We start from the raw sequence: 22700 nt of genomic DNA on the forward strand, positions 1-22700 counted from the left end.
AATTTCGTCAGCTTTATATTGTGCCCGAACTCCTTTGCTCCGGATAATGTTGATTAACACCGTTACACCACCATGTCCAAAGCTTGGACGTTCTTTCGGACAAAGACAAAATCCCATGACATTTTACTAGAGGCCTGTTGGACCTAAGTTCATTATAAATTATATCTATCATTTTTTACTTTTAATTTTGTTTAATAATTTAGTTTTTTTATTAATTAAAATTTATCGAATTTTGTTAATATTAATAAAATAATCAGAAAAAAAAATCTATATTTACTCTCAATTGACTTATTAATGATTTATAACAGGCCATATAAAAATTCTTATGACTAAATTACCTTTATACATCTTCATGCGTTAATGCATATGAGGAGGGTCTATCTTCACAATTCTAATAATAGTTTAGTTCGAAAAAAATTGATTGACATGCAAATCAATTTTTATTCAATTATTTTTAAATTAATATCAGCAAATTCAGTGAATTTTGACTAATGAGAAACTTAGTCGTTAGACGAAAGCAGATTCTAGATGTGCTATATATAATTTTTCAAATCATGAGAAGTTTAGTATAATTACACCAAATTTTAAGAAATGAGAGTGTAATTATCCCTAAAAAATAAGAAAATTTTAATCTAAATTTAATTTGTTCGAATTTGAATCAATTATATTAAAAATATAATATATTTATTTATATATAATTTAAAAAAATAATTAATTATATAAGAAATATATTACATTTATTTAGTAATTAATTTTGATTTGACTAAACTTGAATAAAAACTTCCGTGATATAGTTCTCAGTTCTGACTCCTCAAATTGTAACATGTGAAACAAATTTCTGAGGAAACAGACCAATCCGGTGAAGCCTTTGAATGTTAGGTAACATTAGAACGTGGGGTCACAGTCAAATCCCTCACACCACGTCAGACATCAAGAGGTTTCGTTCTCCTTCACCTGATCTATATCTATTTTCCCTGGCGACGACAAAATCACGGAAAATCAATCCTAATTCTTGAACAGTTTTCTTGAATCAATATCGTTAATATTGTGAAGTTCTTGGATTTGTTTGTAGAAGATGTGGGGTCAGGCTTACGGGAAGTATGACGTGGAATCTGGCCGCCAGCCACTGTATCCGATGATGCTGGAGAGCCCGGAACTCCGGTGGTCGTTTATTCGCAAGATATATACGATAATCAGTATTCAGTTGCTTCTCACTGTTGCTGTGGCTGCTCTTGTTGTTACCGTCCACCCCATATCTCATTTCTTTGCCACTACCTCGGCTGGTTTGGCGCTTTACATTCTTCTGATCATCACCCCTTTTATTGGTAGGTTTAGGGTTCCTTTTCCCCCCTTTTATTTTGTTGATTGGTTGATTGCTTCTTTGTGTTCGTCGTAATGTGATTTTAAATTTTGTTTGGTGGATTGTGCTAATTGTTGAGTTTTGTCTCCTTCCTTGGATCGTAGTCTTGTGCCCACTGTATTACTATTATCAGAGGCATCCTTTGAATTATTTCCTGCTTGGGCTGTTCACGGTGTCGCTTGCATTTGCTGTCGGGTTGACTTGTTCCTACACCAGTGGTGAGTGATGCTGGTCTTCACTTGTAGTTTTTAGCTTTTCTTTTGTGCTTCTGAATCATGATTGAATTTGGGGGATTTCTGCGTTGTTCTTTTAGTTGTCATTTAATTTTGTTGGGGCTATGAAATTTGTAAGGTAACATTACTTAATATTCCAGGCCCTCAACTGTGTTGGTTAACTGTACTTTTGCCCTTGATTGGGAGAAAAATTAAAAGGAGAACTATCTATGGGATTAAGAAGGTCAGAGCTTAGCTTCTCGTGAGATGGAACTGGGATTACTATGATAAGGTTACCTTGTGTTGACGTGGCCCACCATTTCTTGTGTTAAAATGGTAGTATATCTTTGTCTTCAATTCACGTAGTTGACCGTGATATATTTCTGGCTTAGTTCTTGAAGTGCCTCTGTTCCTCTTTTGATGGGAGGATGAGGGAGGGAGGAAAGATAGGCACTCAAATCTCAACATAATGCTAACGAGCATGGATACGAAGAGCTCAGGATATATCTGTTTCTTCATGCAAGCTAACAATAATAGCTGCGATTCACATACATCTAGCTTACTAGCTATGGGGGTGATATTCGGTCTGCAAATGGTTTATTTAATTTTTAATATACGAGCTATTGATTTGCATAGCATGTTGAGATAATGTAAGTAGTGTCCTAGAGGAAAGAATTTTTCGATCGAAAGGGTACTATCCATGGAAGATTAATCGGAGAAGAGATATAGGGTCCTGTGAGAAAGCTACAAACCAATAATCTCGTGAATTTGTTTGTAACATCAAGTGAAACACCTAGATGCTTATTTTAAGCTTGGCAGTCCAGGTTGGCAGAAAATTCCAGCACTCTTAGTATAAGATTCTGCGCTACTAATGCCCCAAAGCTTGGATCAGGTACTCAGAAAGGAAAAGGAAAATTGGAAAGCTCAATCAGTGCTCTAATTATGTGATCATCTTTTCAAATTATGTAAATATCAAACAGCCTAAATTTTCTTAATCTCGGACAATGTAATTAACGTATCTCTACCTTTTTCCACTTTGATTCCGAGGTGCTGGCTTTTTAACATCTGCGTGTTGCGAATGGTTGCAGGGAAAGTTATTCTGGAGGCTGCTCTCTTGACTGCTGTTGTGGTTGTCAGTCTCACTTTATACACTTTCTGGGCTGCAAAGAGAGGTCAAGATTTCAATTTCCTTGGGCCTTTTTTGTTCGGAGCTGTTGTCGTGCTGATGTTCTTCTCCATTATTCAGGTTTGTGGAGTTGAAATTGTTTGTTATGTTCCAATCTTGACGCCTAACTATGACCAGATCGATCGCTATCTGGTTAATAACAATATGCTGATTTTACAACTTGTTGAATTGCAGATTTTCTTCCCTCTGGGTAAGGTAAGTGTAATGATATACGGTGGCCTGGCATCTATAATATTCTGTGGATACATCGTATACGACACTGATAATCTGATCAAGCGATACACCTACGACGAGTTCATATGGGCTGCTATTGCGCTGTATTTAGACATCATCAACCTCTTTCTTTCTCTGTTGACCCTTTTTAGAGCTGCAGATAATTAGAACCTTGATATTGGTTTGTGTTAATTCACTTGGCCCCTTTTATTTTTTTTAAATGTATGTACTCTCGTTGGATAATTGTTGCTGAGTGTGGAAAGTGGATCCCCTCAGTTCATATGTAAAGCACTTGCACAGTAATTTGGTTGTCAGTTTCATTTCAACGCTGCCCTGAATCAATGATATACTGGATTTTTTACTCTCTCTCTCTCTCTCTCTCTGCCCAAAATATTTACTTTCATCTGTAGACAGAAACATGATGTTCTAACATTAGTGATTTTCAAATCTTCATCTCAGATTCAGAGGTAAGAAGATAAATCATGTTTATTGGCTAATTACTCTGTATTGTGATAGCAATGAGCTAGACTAATTACTATAGTATGAGTAATTAATTTTCGTGTGCATCTTAATTTATTGGCTAAATTATTCACATTTAAAAGTAAAAATGGAATTTTGCCAAGCTTTTCCTCCCTTTCTCTCTTTTATGTGGTGTTTTTCTTTATTTTTTTGTTCTCTTCTTCCTATTCTACTTTTTCTTTTTAACTTTTCTTATTGAGAAATAAATATTTATTTGCATAAAATGAATAAGTATTTTAAATTTAATGTAAAATAAATTTAATCACACATCCGAAGTTTTAAAATTTGTATATTGTAGATTGTTACGTACTACAATCAAATAAACCACAATGTTGAAAAATATTTGTAAAAATTTTAAAAACACTTGAAGACTAACATGCAAAATAGAGGTTAAAATATCAATGTTTAAATTAGTAACGAAATTACTGAAAAAAAAAAACTTAAAAAAATACTTGAAATATCACAAAATAATGATGATCTTCCACTTTGAGGGTATGAAAATGGAGGCAAAAGTAAGCTCGTGCGGTGCAAAATAATGAGCAGGAAAGCAGAATTCGTGTTGTTTTGTAAAACAAAAGTATGTTGAGTGTGAATAATTTAAACCACTTGAGAATTACGATATGTCCTCTATCTACAGAGAGATTTAGAGCGACAATCGAGGGTGGTTAGAGTAATTTACATATAAGTAGAAACGTATGGATGTTAACTAACCAACAAGAGTCTCTGAACCTAATTTGGACTAATTTTTGAAGAGTTATGATTATTTGAATTATCGTTGTCTAGTCAACCTAAAAATATGTGTGATAGTTATGAGTTATTTGTTTTAATCAATCTTACTAATATAGGGAGAGCTAGTCAGAGATTTCTTAGGATGGCATAGCCTATAACGTGTAGAATTTTGATAACTTGCCGTTCTTACTATAATCCTGCTGAGTCAGTTCTATTTTTAGTCCCTGCCATCAGTTTCGGCTTGAGTTGCTGACAGGGGCCCGCTACATTATTTTTGGGCTTTAGAAAAAAATATTAAAGAAGGCATCATAGTCGATGATGATTGGTTAATTAGTGGATTGATAGTTTACATTCCCATAACGGGCTAATGGGCTTCAACTTTATTTGGAGAGCTATGCTTCTTGGACTCCCATCTTCTTCATTATATGTAATGGGCCGAGCCCATTCAGACATCGTATTTGGAGGCCCGTGCTTCTTTGATTCCTATCTAAGTGGGCCGGCCTTTTTCTGTAACTATCGGGCATGTACGATGATAATTATGTGATATTCTAGATTTCAATTGGGATAAAAAGAAGAATATTTTTTTAAAAAAAAAAATGCAAATAATTTGAAAGCAAGTAAAACATTTTTGCAGTGTAAATTTGACCAAAATCAATCACAGAGCAAATGTGTTCCTGAACTGTACATCAATTACATAATAAGTATACTGTACTTGTTGTATAATTGATTCAAGTTCGACATAATCAGATCCGAATTAAAAGAATTTTTCTAAAGAGAAAAAAGATTTGAGTAGGGATGAGAGATGGAGAGGGAGAATGAACAATCAAGAAAGAATAAAGAGAAAATAAACTATGATGTTGAGAGCCACTTGAAGCTATAATTGTCGAGTGACAAAAGTGGGAGAGAAGATGACAATGCACAAGGAACAGTGGAAACATTGACCCTGACCCTGACCCTGACCCGCTGGATAGAGTCGCCCACATATGTTTTGATCATCATATATGGATGCAAGAAAGGACAGTTTACATGTACGTTTTCATGGCATTTTCTTTTTTGGAACGAGGAATATATTAGTAAAAAATACAAGTAATTTCATGTGATATTATACATTATTCGTTTATGTTGTTCTTATTAGTCCATTTTTGCCAGCATAACACTTGAGAGCCATCATCAGATATGCTAACTCAGATGTGGCGTAAAACTGGCTAGACTCCATGTTACTCAGGTGTATTTTTACGAAATAGCTAAATTCATTGTATATTTTAAAAATAGGCAAAACAACCTGTTTTTATTTTTTTAAACCCTACACAAAACTACTATTCTACTATGAACTAACGAAAAATAGGGAACAAGTGTTCTACTAAAAAAATAAATACTTTTGTTGTTAAATATATTTATTTAAAAATAGAAGTACCAAAAAAGTATATATATATAAATTCTACTTTAAATTGAAAAATTAATATACTAAAATTCATTTTACAAATTTAAGTATTTAAATAAGTACTTAAATTTACATTATCATTATCATTATAATTGTATAAAATAAGAATTTAATACTTTTAAATTATTTTTAATTTTTAAAAACTTAAAACAATTTTGGCAAAAAACATACCCAATATTTGTCATCATATAGAAACACCTTATTGGGTGTTTTTAACTATTTTAGTATAAATATATAAATATATATACACACACATATAAAAAAGACATGATTTGTCATTAACAAGTATATTTTGTCTCCCAAAACACAACATTAAATATAAAATACTTATTTTAAATTATCTAAAAAAATAAATCCAAACATACGTATTATTTCTAACACATACTTATTTATCTTAATTTTTTTCTTTTTATCTTCACATAACACAACAAAACATTTAGAAAACGAACCGAAACACTATAAATATATTTGTTTTAAATTTTCAAACTTAAATAACAGTTTAATTTTTTAACCCCCCTCCATTGCCACTAGACCCTTCCCCCCGCCGCCCACACCAATCCCCTCTGCTGCTCACCACAATCACCGTCGCTGTCAGAGGAGATACGGGCGACTGTGGCCATGGTTGCCCAAAACAGTCATGGCCGATGGTGGCGGTCACCTAGGGTAGACCTACGCGACGGCCTCTTATGGTGGAGGCAACTGTTGGGGTGCGCGGCGGGGAGGTGTTTAGTGGGGGATTCATTTTATAAATATTAATTTTAGGGATTAATTTAATTATTTTATTTTTTCTAAATAACTTTATCTCAACTCCTCTGCCGTGGATATCTTTAAGCTACGTAACTTTTTTTTTTTTTTTTTTAAATTTTTAGCATCAATATACCTATCCCACATTAGCCATATAACAACCAATCAAGATGAAATTCCGAATTTTTCATTGGCACGTATTTTGCATGTGAGGTTTTCCAATGATTTTTAAAAATTTACTGCATTATTTTGCTATCTTAAAAAAGATAAAAGAGTAATTCTAATAAAATATAGGGTGTTTTGTGAAAATTTCTACTTTTAAAGACATGATTTTCTTAAAAAAGTTGGAAGTTGTAATAGAATAAAAAGTAGGTAGTTTTTGTAAAAAAAAAACAGTAAATAACATACAAAAGCTAAATTGAATAATGTGTGAAAAAAAATTACTTCTAAAGCAAACTTTATTGATTAAAGACCATTTTGTTCCTATTTGTTAAAAATATATTATTTTTGCTTATATTTGCACTTGTTGTTTGTCAATAATAATTATTTTCTCAAAAAATAATAAAAATTTATTTTGATTAGTATATTCATATTTATTTTTTATATAATAATAGAAAAAGTGAATGTTTAATTTAATAATACTCTTATTAAGTAATATAATTGTTAATTCGTACACAATAATTAAACTTGCTGATTGCCAAAAAGAATATTATTTATTAATTAACCATAGCTATTTAATTTATATTTTTTATAATGATATAAGAATAATATTTTAGACAATATAGCAAATAAAGTATAAAAACTATAAAATATTTAATAGGAAAAAGAATAAATTTGATTATTGTTACATTATTCAAATTATTTGAAAATTTTAATATCAACTTTAGTTATGCAATTTTAAAAATAAGTTAAAGATGGTAAAGTTGAAATTAGGATTATTATAACAAGGGTAAAATAGTCAAAAAAAAGTTGAATTTATTTATCTAAAAGTATTTTTCTTAGCAATTTCAAAACAGAAGATCGTATTTGAAATACTCAAAAATATATTTTTTTTAGTATAAGTTGAAAATTACTTTTTTGAACTTTGCACAAACACTTTGATGATTACGTGACCAAAAAAATACAATAAGCCAATGAATCAATGCACTTTTTTTAGATTAAGGACTTAGGTATAAATACTTTCCGTAAACCCCATAGATGTCTCAAATATGCATTTATGGGGGTTGGATCTAAGTTTTCTCGAATTCAAACACTGTAATTCAACCCAACTAGGGCCAAGATATTAATTGGATACAAGTAAAATGGGAGAATAGAATTTCAATCGGGTTGATATGAAATCACACTTTTGTATCTAAAATGATTAACGCCACATACTTGGCTTCAGATCTGGCACTCCTCGTTCTAATTAGAACCTGACCTGATTCAAAGAATCCCCACAGCCATTGAATTAAAATTGAATGAATGGTTGATATGAAATTATACAACTTTTATTGTTTGTGATTTTGATTCCATTGTTTTATCCCTCACTATATTTAGTCCTATAAATGTTTAAAGAAAATTGTAATTTACGTCCCACTCATATTTTTCGTGAGATTCTTGACGTTGGTTAAGTTAACGGAGTATGTGCTTTAGTCACATTTTCACCCCTCACCACATTTAGTACCATAAGTGTCAAAAAAATTGCAATTTATGTTCCAGTCGCATTTTCCGTTAGGTTTTTTATGGAAGGAGCACATGCTTACTTAATCAATGTCTGATTGCAATAGTGTGGAAAATTGCAATATACGTCCCACAACTTACACTTTTTGGGACTAAAATCTGAAACGGTATAAGTTGTAGGATATAAATTGTAATTTTTCATACTAGTGCAGTCAAAATATTGGTTAAGTTAACTTAGCACGTGCTTCCGTAAAAAATCTAACGAAAAATATAGTGGGACATAAAATTACAATTTTTTTGATACTTATGGGACTAAATGTGGTGAGGGGTGAAACAATGGGACCAAAATCATATATAATATAAGTTGTGGGACGTAAATTACAATTTTTCTGACGTGATGCTAAATATAAACCTTGCAGATGCCAAGCACAAGTATTTGTTGCCTTATCTACTTTTAGACCTTATTCTCTAACCAATGTTATCGATTTAAACATTGAAGGGGTGTAATCAGGATCACCCTGATACCGAGCTTCCGGTTGCAAATTACTCTGAATATTTGGACTTAAAAGACCTGTTGTTATATTTAACGGGTTTGATGTAATTTATCCCCCTGTAATCTTGTAAATGAATAAATTACTCCCCTATGATAAGAGAAATCGCAATTTATCCCGTTTTCTAAAATAAAGTAATTTATCTCCAAGGAGGTAAATTGCTTCATTCTAAAAAATACATGGAGTAAGTTGCTTGTATTTTTTCATATTTAACCCAAGGAAAAATCGTGTGTTACACTTTTGGTCCACAACTTACGAGCTTAGCACATTTAGTCCTGTAGGATAATCATTATAGCATTTTTGGTTTCATAGGATAAAAGTTATCACACATAGCAATGCTACAGTATCTATCCTATTGGACTAAATATGCTAAATCTGTTGGAATAAAAGTACAATATATCATATTGTATGGGACTAACAGTGCAATTTTTGTTTAATCCAAATTGGGGCCCATATGAAGGGTAGATGATTGTATAATGAGTTGTGGTGGAAGGCGTACAGTCCATAGTAGTGGGAGGGACCAATGTTTCGTTTTCCTCTTATATCTACCACTTGTTTCCAAGTACTTTAGATTCTCATTCAATGTGGTTCTGAGGTCCTTTCCAAAGTAAGTGGTTATGTTGCAAACTCTCTCCCTTCCCATGCGCGGACGAGTCCCTTTCTCGGCCACCCTCTCACCCTCCATACGCCTTATCACATCTTAAGACCAACTTATTATTATTATTATTACTATCATCCATGTCATGTCAAATTCCCCTTTAATTACTTTGATGCCATCACCAAAAACATGCAATGATGTTAATTCTTTGTGCATGTAATCAGTAAAGGCTCGTTTGGTTCTATTTTATATGTTTCATAAAAATATAGACAGATATTTAAAACGAATCATAAAAAAATTAATTAAGTTGGTATAATAGTGTTATAAAATGGGTATTCATATATCGGACTTTTTATTTTTCAGTTGAGTTATTGACGAAATTATATTTTTAATTTTATAGGGTAGGAGGTCAATATAATTAATCCTCTTGTTTACAGGATTTTTATGGTTTTAAAGGTTGTCGTGTGCTTTACATGATTTTCAAAACGGATTCAAAATTGAAAAAATTAGACATATTTGGTTCTATGTTTTTTGAAATTTTTAGAATGAACTTAAAATTGATAAACTCGACACTTTAGTCCCATAAATTCCAAGTTTCCGTAAAATGATACACAACAAGGAGACGCACAATGCCTTTAGTTTTTGATAGAAACGCGGACATTGGATTAAATTTGTCAAGCATTTTTAATTTTGAAATTATTTTAAAAATTCCATAAAACAGATGATCAAATATGTCGAGTACTTTCAAATTTTCATACTATTTTAAAATCCCATGAAGCAGAGGACTAAATGCAACGAATATTCTTACTTTTGAAACTATTTTAAATTTTTCATAAATTAAAGAATAAAAAGTGTTCAACTTCTGTTCTATAACACTAAAAAAGAAAAAGTATATTTTTGTGTGAATTATTTGTAGTCTATTCATATCCTACAGTGTCAATAACCTGTTGATTGGACGTAAATGCCAATGTGATTTATGGTTGTAGAAGTATGCTTTTTCAAACATATAGATATATGATGTCATGAATGATGGTCGTATAATTAATAGTTTCGTACTGTCAATGAATTATAATCTTTTCCCCATGTAATTGAATAGTCTACGCCATATCCAATCGGTACGTAGTGGAGGCTTTCAAGAAAATAAATCACATCATTGGAACATAGTATATGGTTAACAGTTAACGTGACATAATTCTTGACATTTGTTGTCTGATATTCTAACAGGAAGTTTCTTCTAAAATTATCAATCACACCACGTCAATACAATACAAATCCTGCCTGTTAAAGTTGCCTAAATCTTATAATTTAATATTTTAAAATAAACATATAGGCATTTTCTGACTTAATTTCATCACAATTCATGCTTAAATTTGCGTTACGTATTAGCATGCAAAAGATCTTGTCAAATCGTCAACCAAGTGTCTGATTTTATTTTTAAAAGTCAAAATATAATTTTACACTATTTTAATATTTTTAAAACTTGTTTGTTTAGTCCAATCATATTAAAAGATTTATTTCGGTGAACCATAATTTTGTCATGTCATGTTGACTTTTTAATAAATAAAATTATGCTGTGTATGTACATTAAAAAGAATTATTGCATTAATATTAATGATTATGGCTAAAACTATAGTAAATAATGATTATTAACCCCGATGTCATGTCATGTTGATTTCTTAATAAATAAAATTATATTGTGTATTCACATTAAACAAATTATTAATTACAATATTAATGGTTATGACTAAAATTATGGTAAATAACGTTTATTATCCAAAAGTTAAATAAAAACGATGTAAAAAATTAGTTTTTTCACAAAAAAAAAAAAAAAATATTTGCCACAATTAAGAGTCAGGATAGAGAGACACGACAAATGTTATAGCCACCCTCGTAAAAATGATGGGTTAACAATCTTTGCATGTATGTGATTTGATACGCCTATTTATTATTAATTAGTCATACCAATAAATATTATATTTTCTTATAATATCAAAATATAATATCTAAAAAATGCTTATATAATAAATCGAATTCAAATAAGTTCACATTTCTCACACGCCTTTTAGCAATTAACAAGGCAAAGATGAAGAGCTACGACTTTTGCGATACAGAATATTCTTGTACATACTGGAAGAGGTGTGAGCAGGCGATTGGGCGATGGAGATACATCGTCTGTAGCCACCAACGCCGACCATGGGAACAGATGATTCCCCTCTGCCCCGTCTCCTTTCTTCATTTTCCGCACAAATGTGCAACTCACTTTTGCTGCCCCCCAATTAAACACTGAAAACCCCTTTTTCTGACCACACAACCAATAATTGAACCCAAGTCAACTACCATCCATGTTGTCACATTACATTTGTTCTGGACAACAATCAATTCAAGTAACTATACTGTTACTCATGTCCTCATGCCATTCAAGTTTACTCTCTCACCATATCATGCACTAAAAACTTAGCTATGTGCCTACAACTGAAATTCTGATGTGCCCTTTGGGGGAATTAATTGCTCTAGCTGAGCATAAAATCCCTGTCATCAAAGTAGTAGTCCAATCAGAATAGGGTTGTACCTTATTTCTTAAGGACAATTACGTATACGTTTCTAATTTATAATTTATTTATATAAATTATCTTTATATATTAAAAATTTATACATACATTCATCAGAAATATCAATGTCATTCACACAAATCACTGTTGTTTTTTGGGAATTTGTACATATACACCTCCTAGAAACATAAACATCATTACACAAACTATCCTTAAATTTTTGTTGTTAGGGGTGATTCTGTAATTATACAAAAACAGGAGTGGTTTGTATAAATAATCTTTAAATTAGAAGGTGTAAATGCAATCGTTCCTATTTATTGTGAAGTAGGTCTGTAGTCGAATTGACTGAATGATAAGAACATTTCAAAGCAGCAAATGACTCATTTGATTCTATTGAAAGCTGATTGATATTATGCAAAACATCCTTCCCCTATTTCTTTTACTGATAAAAATGAATTTTATATCCATATATATATATATATATATATATATATCCTATCTTTTGGAATGAGGATGACATGAAGGGCTATCCAATTTTGCTTGACTTTTGCGTGGGGAAACATCATTAGAATGGAGAAAATATTGTCCGTTTTATAGTCACCATTGAATTTATTTCAAACTTGTTATGATTGATTAAGAAATTCTAATCAAGAAAAGTAAAGTATACAACAAATAAAGCCCGGGACGTATAGATTCAATCAAAGTTGAAATTTATTATAATCCACACTGGACTGAATCAAATTAGAATTAATTATACAATCAGTATATTTGTTATACTTGAATAATGCACCAAACATACATGCGGCCCAAAAGAGAGCCCAGCCTATGCGAAGCCCAAGAAAGGCCCAGAGTACATGCTACCAAAGGAGGAAGAAACCTCAAGTCTAGATTCCCAAGGGAACTTGCTAAATGAAGTACCTTGAAGAAGGCCCAAGAAATACCACAAAAAGCCCAGACAAGTGGATGACTTGGCTGCCAGCTGGACATAAACGCATTTCCACTTACACGTGGTTGAACCCCAAAAAGGATGCCCCAAGGATCTAGGTAGAGTATGGGATCTGTTTCAACCTCCTTTCAGGTAGTCGAGAGGCTTATCCCATAGGAAAGCTTATTCCCTTGAAGGATAATCCCCCAAAAGTCGATAACTTGAAGATCCACCCACCCCCAAATCGCTATAGCCAATCCTTTGGAACTACACCCCAGGTCTTGGGGGACTACACTCTTCTTAGCAAGTAGGAGCTAAAATGCTATAAAAAGGGGACTTACCCCCTCGGAACAGGAGACTGTTTTTCGAAACTTGCACGAGCCAAAACTATTGTTCCTAGAAAACACTCTTGCACTACATTATTATCTTACACTATACTTTTATACTTTCAATTCTTATTTTTTTCTCCAGTATTTACTGACTAAAAGTTGGAGTATTAACGTCCTTTTGCAGGTTCCCCTTCTAGGTCTTGTTCAAAAGCTCGGGCAAAAGAACCCAGCATAACGTGTCAATATGAGCAACTTTTGCTCGCATCAAGTGGGGTGCTAACTATATTGTTTTGTCATGATTTCATATCATCTAAGTCTATTCTCACCATCCAAGTAGGTCATGGTGGATGAGCTCCCTCCTAATTGTCAGACTCTTGGGTTATAGCTGAGTATAGTAGGACCACAGATACTTAGAAGCATCTATCTCAGTTCGAGAACACGACTCTCCTTCACTGTTACAGATGGAATCAAATGTTGAGTATTAATCACTACGTTTACCTAGGAAACTCATCAATAGTTCAACCAACTATCTACTAGTTCGATCAAAAACCGTTTAGAAATTCTGGTCTATTTTCTTACATCAAATTTTCTAGCAGCAAGCAACACAAGAAGACATCCCTAAGCCTCTTCATGGTCTAACAAAAGGGGTTGGAGTGCCTAAGGGACTGCCTTCAGCGTTTCAATGCTGCAGTCCTGGAGGTCCCATAGGTTATTTTGGAGGTACGTGCCAGCACCTTCTCCCAGAGATTGGTAGACAAGAATACTTTAAATCTGGCAAAGAAGCCAACTCTAGACTTTGACAATCTCTTGGCATAGGCAGAGAAATATATTAACAATGGGAAGCCAAAACTTCTAAAAAGAAATATCAGGAGGAGAAGATGAAAGATCACAAGGAGAAAAAATCCTCCAAGAAGCCGAAAATGGAGTTTTGGGGATAAGAAACTCCCCTCCCAAAAGGTGTATCCCTAGTAACTCCACTCAATGTACCCAGCACTGAAGCGTTGATTCAGTAGAAGGCAAAGAAATTATAGCCTAGCCGAGGATAGTGAAGGATGGACCTACTCGGCCACAGTTGGACAAATATTGTCATTTTCACAATGAATACTGACACACCACGAAGGAGTGTCGTCACTTGAAAACCTCGAGAGAAAGATTCTTTCAAGATGGATACATGTAGGAGTTCGTCTGCAAAGAAAAGGCACAAGGCACGAATTCCTACAAAAGGAGCAACACCCATAAGGGAAAGTCATATGAGGACTCCAATCCTGAACCCTGACGAGAAGAAAGACATAAGCCCTCAGCGCAAGGGAGCCTTGAAAAATCTAGTCCCTTATGGAAAGGATTTATTCATATCGATGTTTTAAAATCCACACCGGTCATCAAATCAAAAAATTCAGTGGGTTACGAGCTACTGGTTCAACCGTTGGTCCAAAGGTCGAACTTATGGCGTCATATATATGTAATAAATAATTTAAAACAAATAAATAATAACTTCAAAAATTAAATAATAAAAATATACTTAAAAATTTTGTCTTTTAAATATTCTTCTCTTTGCAATTAATATTTTTAATAATATATGCTTATAATTAAGTAACATAAAATAGATATGTAAAAGCCTAATACAACAAATGTAACATAAAAATACAAAAAAATTAAATAATAAAAGTCAAGCCACACCCAAAATACAAGTTCCAAAACATCAAAAAGCTAATAAGCGTTCAACACTAATGACTTAAAACACTAATTATTTTAATTATCCGAATCATAAAAAGATAGCCCAATCAACATTGTCTAATTCAAATTGCACATAAAATTTTAATATCACAGTGTCACATGATAGATTTTCTTTAATTGCTCCTTTACCATGCATCATCTCCTAAAAAGGCGCCCAAGAATTGCTACTACCCTCTCCAACTCCAACGGAGACATCGTGCAATTTATCCCTAAGGTTAAACTGGTCCAAAGCTAAAAAATCTATATCATCATCAATATCCAGGTCCTCTACATCCTCAATATCTTCAACACAATCAACTCTAAGCATTTATATGTTAAGATATATCTTATACTTTTAATACTCATTTTCTTATATATAATGCATGCAAACCTTCTCCACAACGACGATGTTGCCTTTTCATTCTCAGAAGATCTAACTGTTCATAAAGCATATTGTCAATGTCATCATAATTGAGAAATGGCTCTTCCTCATCATCAACAATCCAAAAATCGATTTTATCAATACTTTCATAATCGTTAGGATGATAACTTTCAACTTTCATAAACCACCTAAAATTTTTATAAAGTTAGAATATCAATTTGGCAATTATATAATGAAAGAAGAAGAAGCATCATAAAAATTTAATGATCTAATTGTTACCTATTCTTCAACTTCAAGTTATAGTGAACATAAACCAAATCATTTAGCCTTTGATGCTCCAACCCGTTCCTCCTTTTTGTGTGTATGCATTTAAAAAATACTCCAATTCCTCTCACATCCTGATGAGGTACTTGTTTGGTCAAAATTTTGAATTGTCAATTGTTGAAGACTGGGTGCACTTGCACCAAATAATTTCCACCATTTGTCAATGTGAAAAAAACATAATGTATAAATAATCAATCAAAATAGAGAAAAAATAATTAGCTTAAATAGATTGGAAAAAAGATAAATTACCAGGTTGAGTATTGTGGCTAGTCTGAAGAGCAAGTTCTTGTCCAAAACTCTCTAGTCGATCTCGAAACAAGCTAGTCTCATGTAACAACTTTTACTTGCTACCTATTCCTTTGGTGGTGATTACTTCTAGAACGCCCTTCATGATATCTGGTTTTCGGCAAAATGATGCTTGCTCATATTGAAAAGCTGATTTAAACCAGTAAGGTGCAACATGTATGTCTTTCCTTAACTACCTATCCCAATGGCACCAAGCCCAAGCGACTCTTCCTCTGCCTCCTTCAACCACTCTTAGGTGGTCACCCCCTCATTTTCTTCGAGGTATTTCTCTCCCTCAAAAAGCTCATCTATTAGCCAGCGTTGCACCGCCGTCTACCAAAGCTCCACCCTCAAGGCCCATGAATAGAGGATGAGCTGGGACCCGCACCCACCAAGTCACCTTGGAGGGATCATTGCTAATAGGAATCTCTCTCATGAATTGCATTGATTCATCAGAGGAAGCCATTCTCAGAAAAACTTAAAATAACTAGAAAAAAAGAAAAACCCAAGAACAAAGTAGAAGTAGAGTTCTAAGAAGACAAAACCAAGGCGAAAAGGAAGAAGAATCAAAGTTACTTAAGGTAAGAAAAGAAAAGGTTGCAGAGGCTTTAGTCTGGCTAGACGTGGGGACAAAAGAAGACGAAGAAGAATATAAACAATATGAATGAAGAGGGGGGTTAAGGCTGTAAACATCCTCACCCCCTTAGCCAAGAAAATCGCAACTCATAGGTTGTTATGCATGAACAGTTACTTGTAACCGTTGTCCATTTAGCTTAAAAGCCTGTAACCAGGCACCATAATGGCATTACAAGCTATAACTAGACCAGTCGTCAAAATGTTTTTTTTTTAAAATATGTGTTTATTTCGAGAAAGATACTTGCCTCATCAACTGTGTTGAGCTAAAGTATACTTTGCATGAAGAAAACCACCCCTTTTTGGGTAGGAGACTTTTGGATCAAGTAAAAACATCTAATGAACCCCCAGGAATAAGTAAGTCTGGAACTCTAAGGAAATTCACTACTCTAATGAAGTGATGATGGGCTCTCACCTCACTAGAGTGAGAGGACTGAATAATACCCCAAAAGCACATGTGGCCCAAAAGAAACCCCAGCCTGGTAGAAACCCAAGAGCCTAAGAGTACACATGAAGGAGGGAAAAAAAATCAGGCCTGAATTTCCCAATGGGCATGCTAAACGAAGAACCTTGAAGAAGACCCAAGAAAGACCGCGAAAGGCCTAGACAAGGGGATGACTTGGTGGCCACCTATATGTTAACGCATTCTCGCTTACACATGATTGAATCGCAGTTGCGCAAATAGGAAGGATGATGACAACTATCCCACCACAAAGGATGCTCCAAGGATCTAAGGTGATTATGGGATCTATTTCAACCTCCCCCAAGAAAGTCAGGAAGTTTATCCCCCTAAAGGATAAGGCCCAAAAGGTCGAAATAGGGGAATGATTTTCAACTCTTGCAAGAACTAAGAACTTAATTCCTGCCAAACACTCTCGAACTAAATTATCATTTTACATTACATTTTTACAGCTACAATTCTTATTTTTTTTCTCCATTATTTTCTGACATGAGTATCGTAGTACGTGATTTTTGCAGGTCCCTCTCTAGGACTTGTTCAAAAGCTCGGCCCAATGATCCAAGTTGAACGTCGTCATACAAGCAACTTTTTGCTCGCATCAAACTCATCATATAATTACTGTATAATTCAAGAAGTCTGAATTGTGCCTTCACATATATTATTTAGGGTGAATTATATTTAGACCTCCTTTAAAAATGAAAAATTATATTTTTTCTACAAACAAACTTTGAAATTACACTTGTTCCCCCTCCGAGAATGTTCTGTGTACAACTGTACCCCTTCAATTAGTGTTTGAACATAAAATGTTGGCTCCAACAAATAATGAACATAAACTTTCAATTTTACCCCTCATTCAACATTTCATATAAATAATTTATTAACAAAAATACCATAGTAATATTTTTATACCTGAATGGGGCACATATAATATATTAAATTCAAAAGGGTATGATTATAATATAATATTGTTCTAATTCTCCGTCATTTGATAAAAAGTTGATATTGAGGAATGAAAAGACTAATCAATAAATAATCTATATATATGAAATGTTAAAAAAGGCGTAAAATTATAAATTTATATATTTTTATATTAATATTTATTTTCTAAATCCTAATGATGTCTCCTAAATCTTTTATAGACTAAGCCCACAAGCAAGCACTTCAGCCCAGCTGGCTACAAGCCTAGCTAGTCCATCAACAGGGAGATAAAGCCTGCAGGCTTACCTCTTATTTTATTAAATTGGCAGACCCAAAAATAAGCTCATTCAAGTTAGACACATCATCATATAACTGGACGGACACATCATATAACTTGTCAACACATCAAGACTTGTCATACTAAAAGATCTCACTCAGATTAGCACATATTAGACGGGAATTGAGCTGATAAGCCACTAATAACTGCTTTTCAAAAATCTCGATAGACCTGGCATGACTTGGTAAAACAATCATATCTTTTTCATATTTATCTGAATCATGAACATTTTTTCATCCAACTCAAAGGGATTTCCAACGGCGTAGGTCACTCTGCAACCACCCTCTGTACATGCCTATAAATATCAGTCTTGTGCAGTCTTTGGGAACATCAACTTAACTCTCAAACTCTCACTTATTCTCTCATTTCTCCCTCGATTTTTAGGCTATTTTGAGCTTATATTTTGCACTCCACACAAATATATACACTTTATCATTATTCTATACCATTATTCTCCCTTTAATTCAAGTTTTCTTTACTCTTTTTCAGTAAAATCATTACTAACTTAAGTATTGGAGTGCTAACCTTTATTTTTCAGGGTTAGTCCCCGTTGATCTTAATTTTTTTTTTTTAAAATCCTTCAAACTTATAGTATGGCCAAAAATTTGGTACATATCACCAAACAAAAACGAGTACAATGATCCTGATTGCAAATCAAAATTCTATCCCAATACAAATTTGTCGATTTAATTGCTTTAGATATCATTTTCCTGGAGGCTCCACACAAACTTTGGATGTCCACATATTTTAAAATAAAATTCAAATATTTCCTCAATATAACTTTTGTTTTCAAAATTATTTCTTAATTTACTATAATAATATAATATCACCACCTTCTAAGACACAAAGAAAGACTTCATTTTAATTAATTTAAACTCTTATCTAAAATTCGATTCCGTTTCAAATTTAAGCTCCTGTTTGAAACGCATGAAAGGAGCATATCACAATCAGCAGCCCATTGAACACGAGGGTTTTGTTTGCATGATCAATTATCGCCTTTGCCCACCTTTTGAAGGTCAACATAATTAAATCAGACAAGCATGCATGCCCAAGAGACATTATTAATTAACGAATAACAATAATTAATAGTCCAACTCCTTTTTTAATACATAATTTTCATGTTGATACTAAAATGTCTTACGTCGTTTCTCCAAAAGCATTTCTAACCATAACAGACCGCACCCCTCTTTTTTATATCAATCTTTTGATGATTAAAAAAATTAGGTTGAATTAAATTCTTGTGATTATTATCCAATTAAAGAAACCTAACCTCCACTTTTTCTAATTCAATTTAATGTCTGGCCAGTCTGTCGGCTTGTATAAATTCAGATATGCCCACATAATTTAAGTTCCCTTTTTATCAATTTCAGCACGCAAAACAATCCTAGGACTTCCGCTTGTTCCATCCATTAATTGATCTTGAGTAGTTGAAAGGTATGAGGTTTCGCAACCACGAGATCCTCAGTTTGAGTTTGAGTTTGAGTTTTTCTGGACGTGGATTGGTATTTATTTTTAATAATAATATTTTTTTTATTTATTTTGAATGTGTAAATTAATTTTAAAATATTAATGTATTGAATTAGTATTTAAATTTGAGTATACTAACGCAGCAACAACCGTATCAAGTAGAAAAAAAATCAATCCATTAAATGATGTCAATAAATGAGTATCTAGCGACTTCAATTAATAATTTATACCCATTAAAATGAAATAAACTAATTAATGATATTTCAGCTTAACTATTAATGTTGATATTTTTTAGTAAGTTTAAAATCAAGGATTCGTGTCATTTTACATGAGTAGGTATTTCTCTCACTTCATATGAGTTTATTGTAATTTCAATATCTATATTGTATAAAACAAAATGTCTTTTTTCTCTCATAAATGTGCATTATGACGCCGCAACACCAATTTTATTATTATGCTAATAATACTCCTCAATTTTTTTTTTTTTGCTTTCTTTTTTTACTTTTCTAAAAATATGATATATTGATTTATATATATTTTTTTGTATTCATAATTTTAAAAAGCAAAATATTATTTATTATATCTATACTATATAAAAAGAAAAGATATTTTTTTCTCTTATAAATTGCGGTTAGACCGCAATACCAATTTTATTGTTATGCTAATAATACTCCTAATTTTATTTTATTTTTTTTGCTTTCTTTCTTTCTTTTTTTTCTTTTTTAGAAACATGATATATTGATTTATATATTTTTTTATTCATAATTTTAAAATATAAAATATTATTTATTATAATCACGTAGAAACGGTGCCCCATGAACTGCTAGTATTATAATATAAAGTTATTAATCAAATTAATGTTACACTTCTCAATGTATTAATATTAATATTGACGTTCTCTCAAATGTCTACTTTAGAAGCCAAAGATCGACGAGTGGGGCCTCCGCCCCGCTGACATAGTCCGATCAACTCGTGAGCCAAATTCTTTATCTCTCAAAGCCACAATATCTCTACTAATTTGATAGGCATAAAAAGCAAGCCCATTTCATTGAGCCTAGTCATCATACAATAGGGTCGCCACATCATACAAGTGTTTGACATGCTAAAACATGTCATAGTAAAAAATCTCCAGATATCTCTAATGCATGCGAAAATAGCAAGGGTCCAACAAGTTTGACTCTGGTGCTAGACTTGGGCCAACGAATAAAAGAACTTGAAAGACGAAACTTGCAAAAAAATACGTTAGCACTCCGACGCTCAAGTTAGTATTGAATTTAAGAGATAATAAGCGTAAAAGGTAAAAACTATAGTTAGAAATCGAAGTATGATGAATGAACGTGAGAGAATATTGTATTCAGAGTGCAAAGAGAATGTAAAGTGAGAATTGATAGCAAGAGTACAGGTCTGGAAGATATCCCCTTCCTAAAGATCAAACATGTATTTATAGTGGGGGTATTTTCTATCGGTAGGAGTCTGCACGTGTGCCCTATTTTGGGGCGGGATGCATAGAAGTTGTTAGGATAAGTTACAATACATTTTTATTCTTTGTTAATCTAGTCAATGCAAGTCAGTTTCCACGTTGAGGGGATCCTTCACCAATGAGGACTCCTAATCCGTAGGGAATCATCCTTATCTAAGAGTCTGAAACTTAGAGGGAATCGTCCTTGACACGTGTCTTACATTTTGGCTGGGAGGTACATTTGGAGGTCTAGGTGTATGCCACGTGTGGCACGTGGGGACATTTAAACATAGGTCTTTTCGATAAGTCACCATTGGTTGGGCCACATTCTTGGGCTAGATTCTCGAATATTTTGGGTGATCACCCCCTCCATAGGCTGTTGGATTGTATATGCAGGGTTCTGCACCCTTTTGTTCATTGGATCAGACTTAACTTGGGCGATATGCATCAATCTCCAAGAGGTCCAGTTGGAATTGACTCTTTAGTCAGCAAATAACTACATCCTTATATATCCAGATTGGATTAGATGATTTAATACTTGATCAAACGCTCTTATCTTCATCTTGAGAACTCCAAATCCCATGATTCTTTTTTTTTTTTTTTGTTATATTTTGTTACAACACTAACACAGGCAACTATCTAAGAGCATCAGATTCCCTTCAACTAACCCATTGAGCTTGCTCTATGGATGCTCATAAATTTTTAGGTATAGTGCAATTTTTTGGTAGCTCAAACTGTCACATTCAATCTCTCATTTTCTAAATTATTTCAGTATACTTTTGACACTCCACATAATTTTCTTCACCTTCATACTATTAAACTATTATTCTCACTTTAATTCGAGTTTTTCATTTATTTCTTTAATTAGAACGTTATTAAGTTAAGTATCGAAGTGCTAACTTATATTTTGTAGGGTTAGTCCCCTTGATAATCTTAAACTTTTCGCGAAAGTACTTCGATCATTGTGGTGTAGTTGAAACTCAAAACGCATAAAATATAATTATGTATCACCATTTCTATTAAAAGAAAAAAGAAAAAAGAAAAAATGGGAGAAGCTAAATACGGAAATGTTTGGTCGAATTTCTGAATATGTGTTAGGTTTCCTCTTTCGAAGTATCAAGTGGTTGGCAGTGTTAGGTTTGGGATAATACCAATCAAAGATCCACTAATCTAATTACTCCATTTCAATCATTAACCTTAATTAATCAGCTATCATTGTGCCTATAATTACCAAGCTTAAAATAGTATGTGGAGCAAATTGATTATCCCTGCCCGCTCACGGACAAACCGACACGTGTGTAGTACAGTTGAAAGTGGAACTGTGCAAACCAGAAGCCCACCATGTTGATAGGCAGTCCCAATCCCATGTACAACAGAAATGGAACCGACCGCAATGTAGTATCCCTGTAATATCCGACCACCACCACCACCTTCTTGTAAAGTGGGGGGAGGGTTCTTTTTACCTTCTCTCTCTCTCTCTCTCTCTCTCTCTCTCTCTCTTTTTTTCTATCTTTTTTCTTTTTAATTTACAATCACATTTGATTGTATACATGATTGTTAGAAAATAATAAATACCCTTTGATTTTTACGTTCATTTAACAATAAGCCAATTAATTTTTCATGCAATTTTTTTAATGAACTAGACAAAATGTTCTTTTGAATAAATATTCCCTATGAATAGTTTATTTTACACCACACTCAATTTTT

General features: G+C 33.0%; 1 protein-coding gene across 1 annotated transcript; it reads left to right on the forward strand.

The window, feature by feature from the left end:
• On the forward strand, window positions 910-3337 carry LOC105165308 (BI1-like protein). The gene is made up of 4 exons (XM_011084280.2): window positions 910-1325; window positions 1465-1578; window positions 2661-2818; window positions 2933-3337. The coding sequence occupies exons 1-4, from the start codon at window positions 1076-1078 to the stop codon at window positions 3137-3139; spliced, it is 729 nt and encodes a 242-aa protein (XP_011082582.1). The 5' UTR covers window positions 910-1075; the 3' UTR covers window positions 3140-3337.

This window comes from Sesamum indicum, linkage group LG6 (assembly GCF_000512975.1).
Source record: "Sesamum indicum cultivar Zhongzhi No. 13 linkage group LG6, S_indicum_v1.0, whole genome shotgun sequence".
In the NCBI taxonomy this organism is placed as follows: Eukaryota; Viridiplantae; Streptophyta; class Magnoliopsida; order Lamiales; family Pedaliaceae; genus Sesamum; species Sesamum indicum.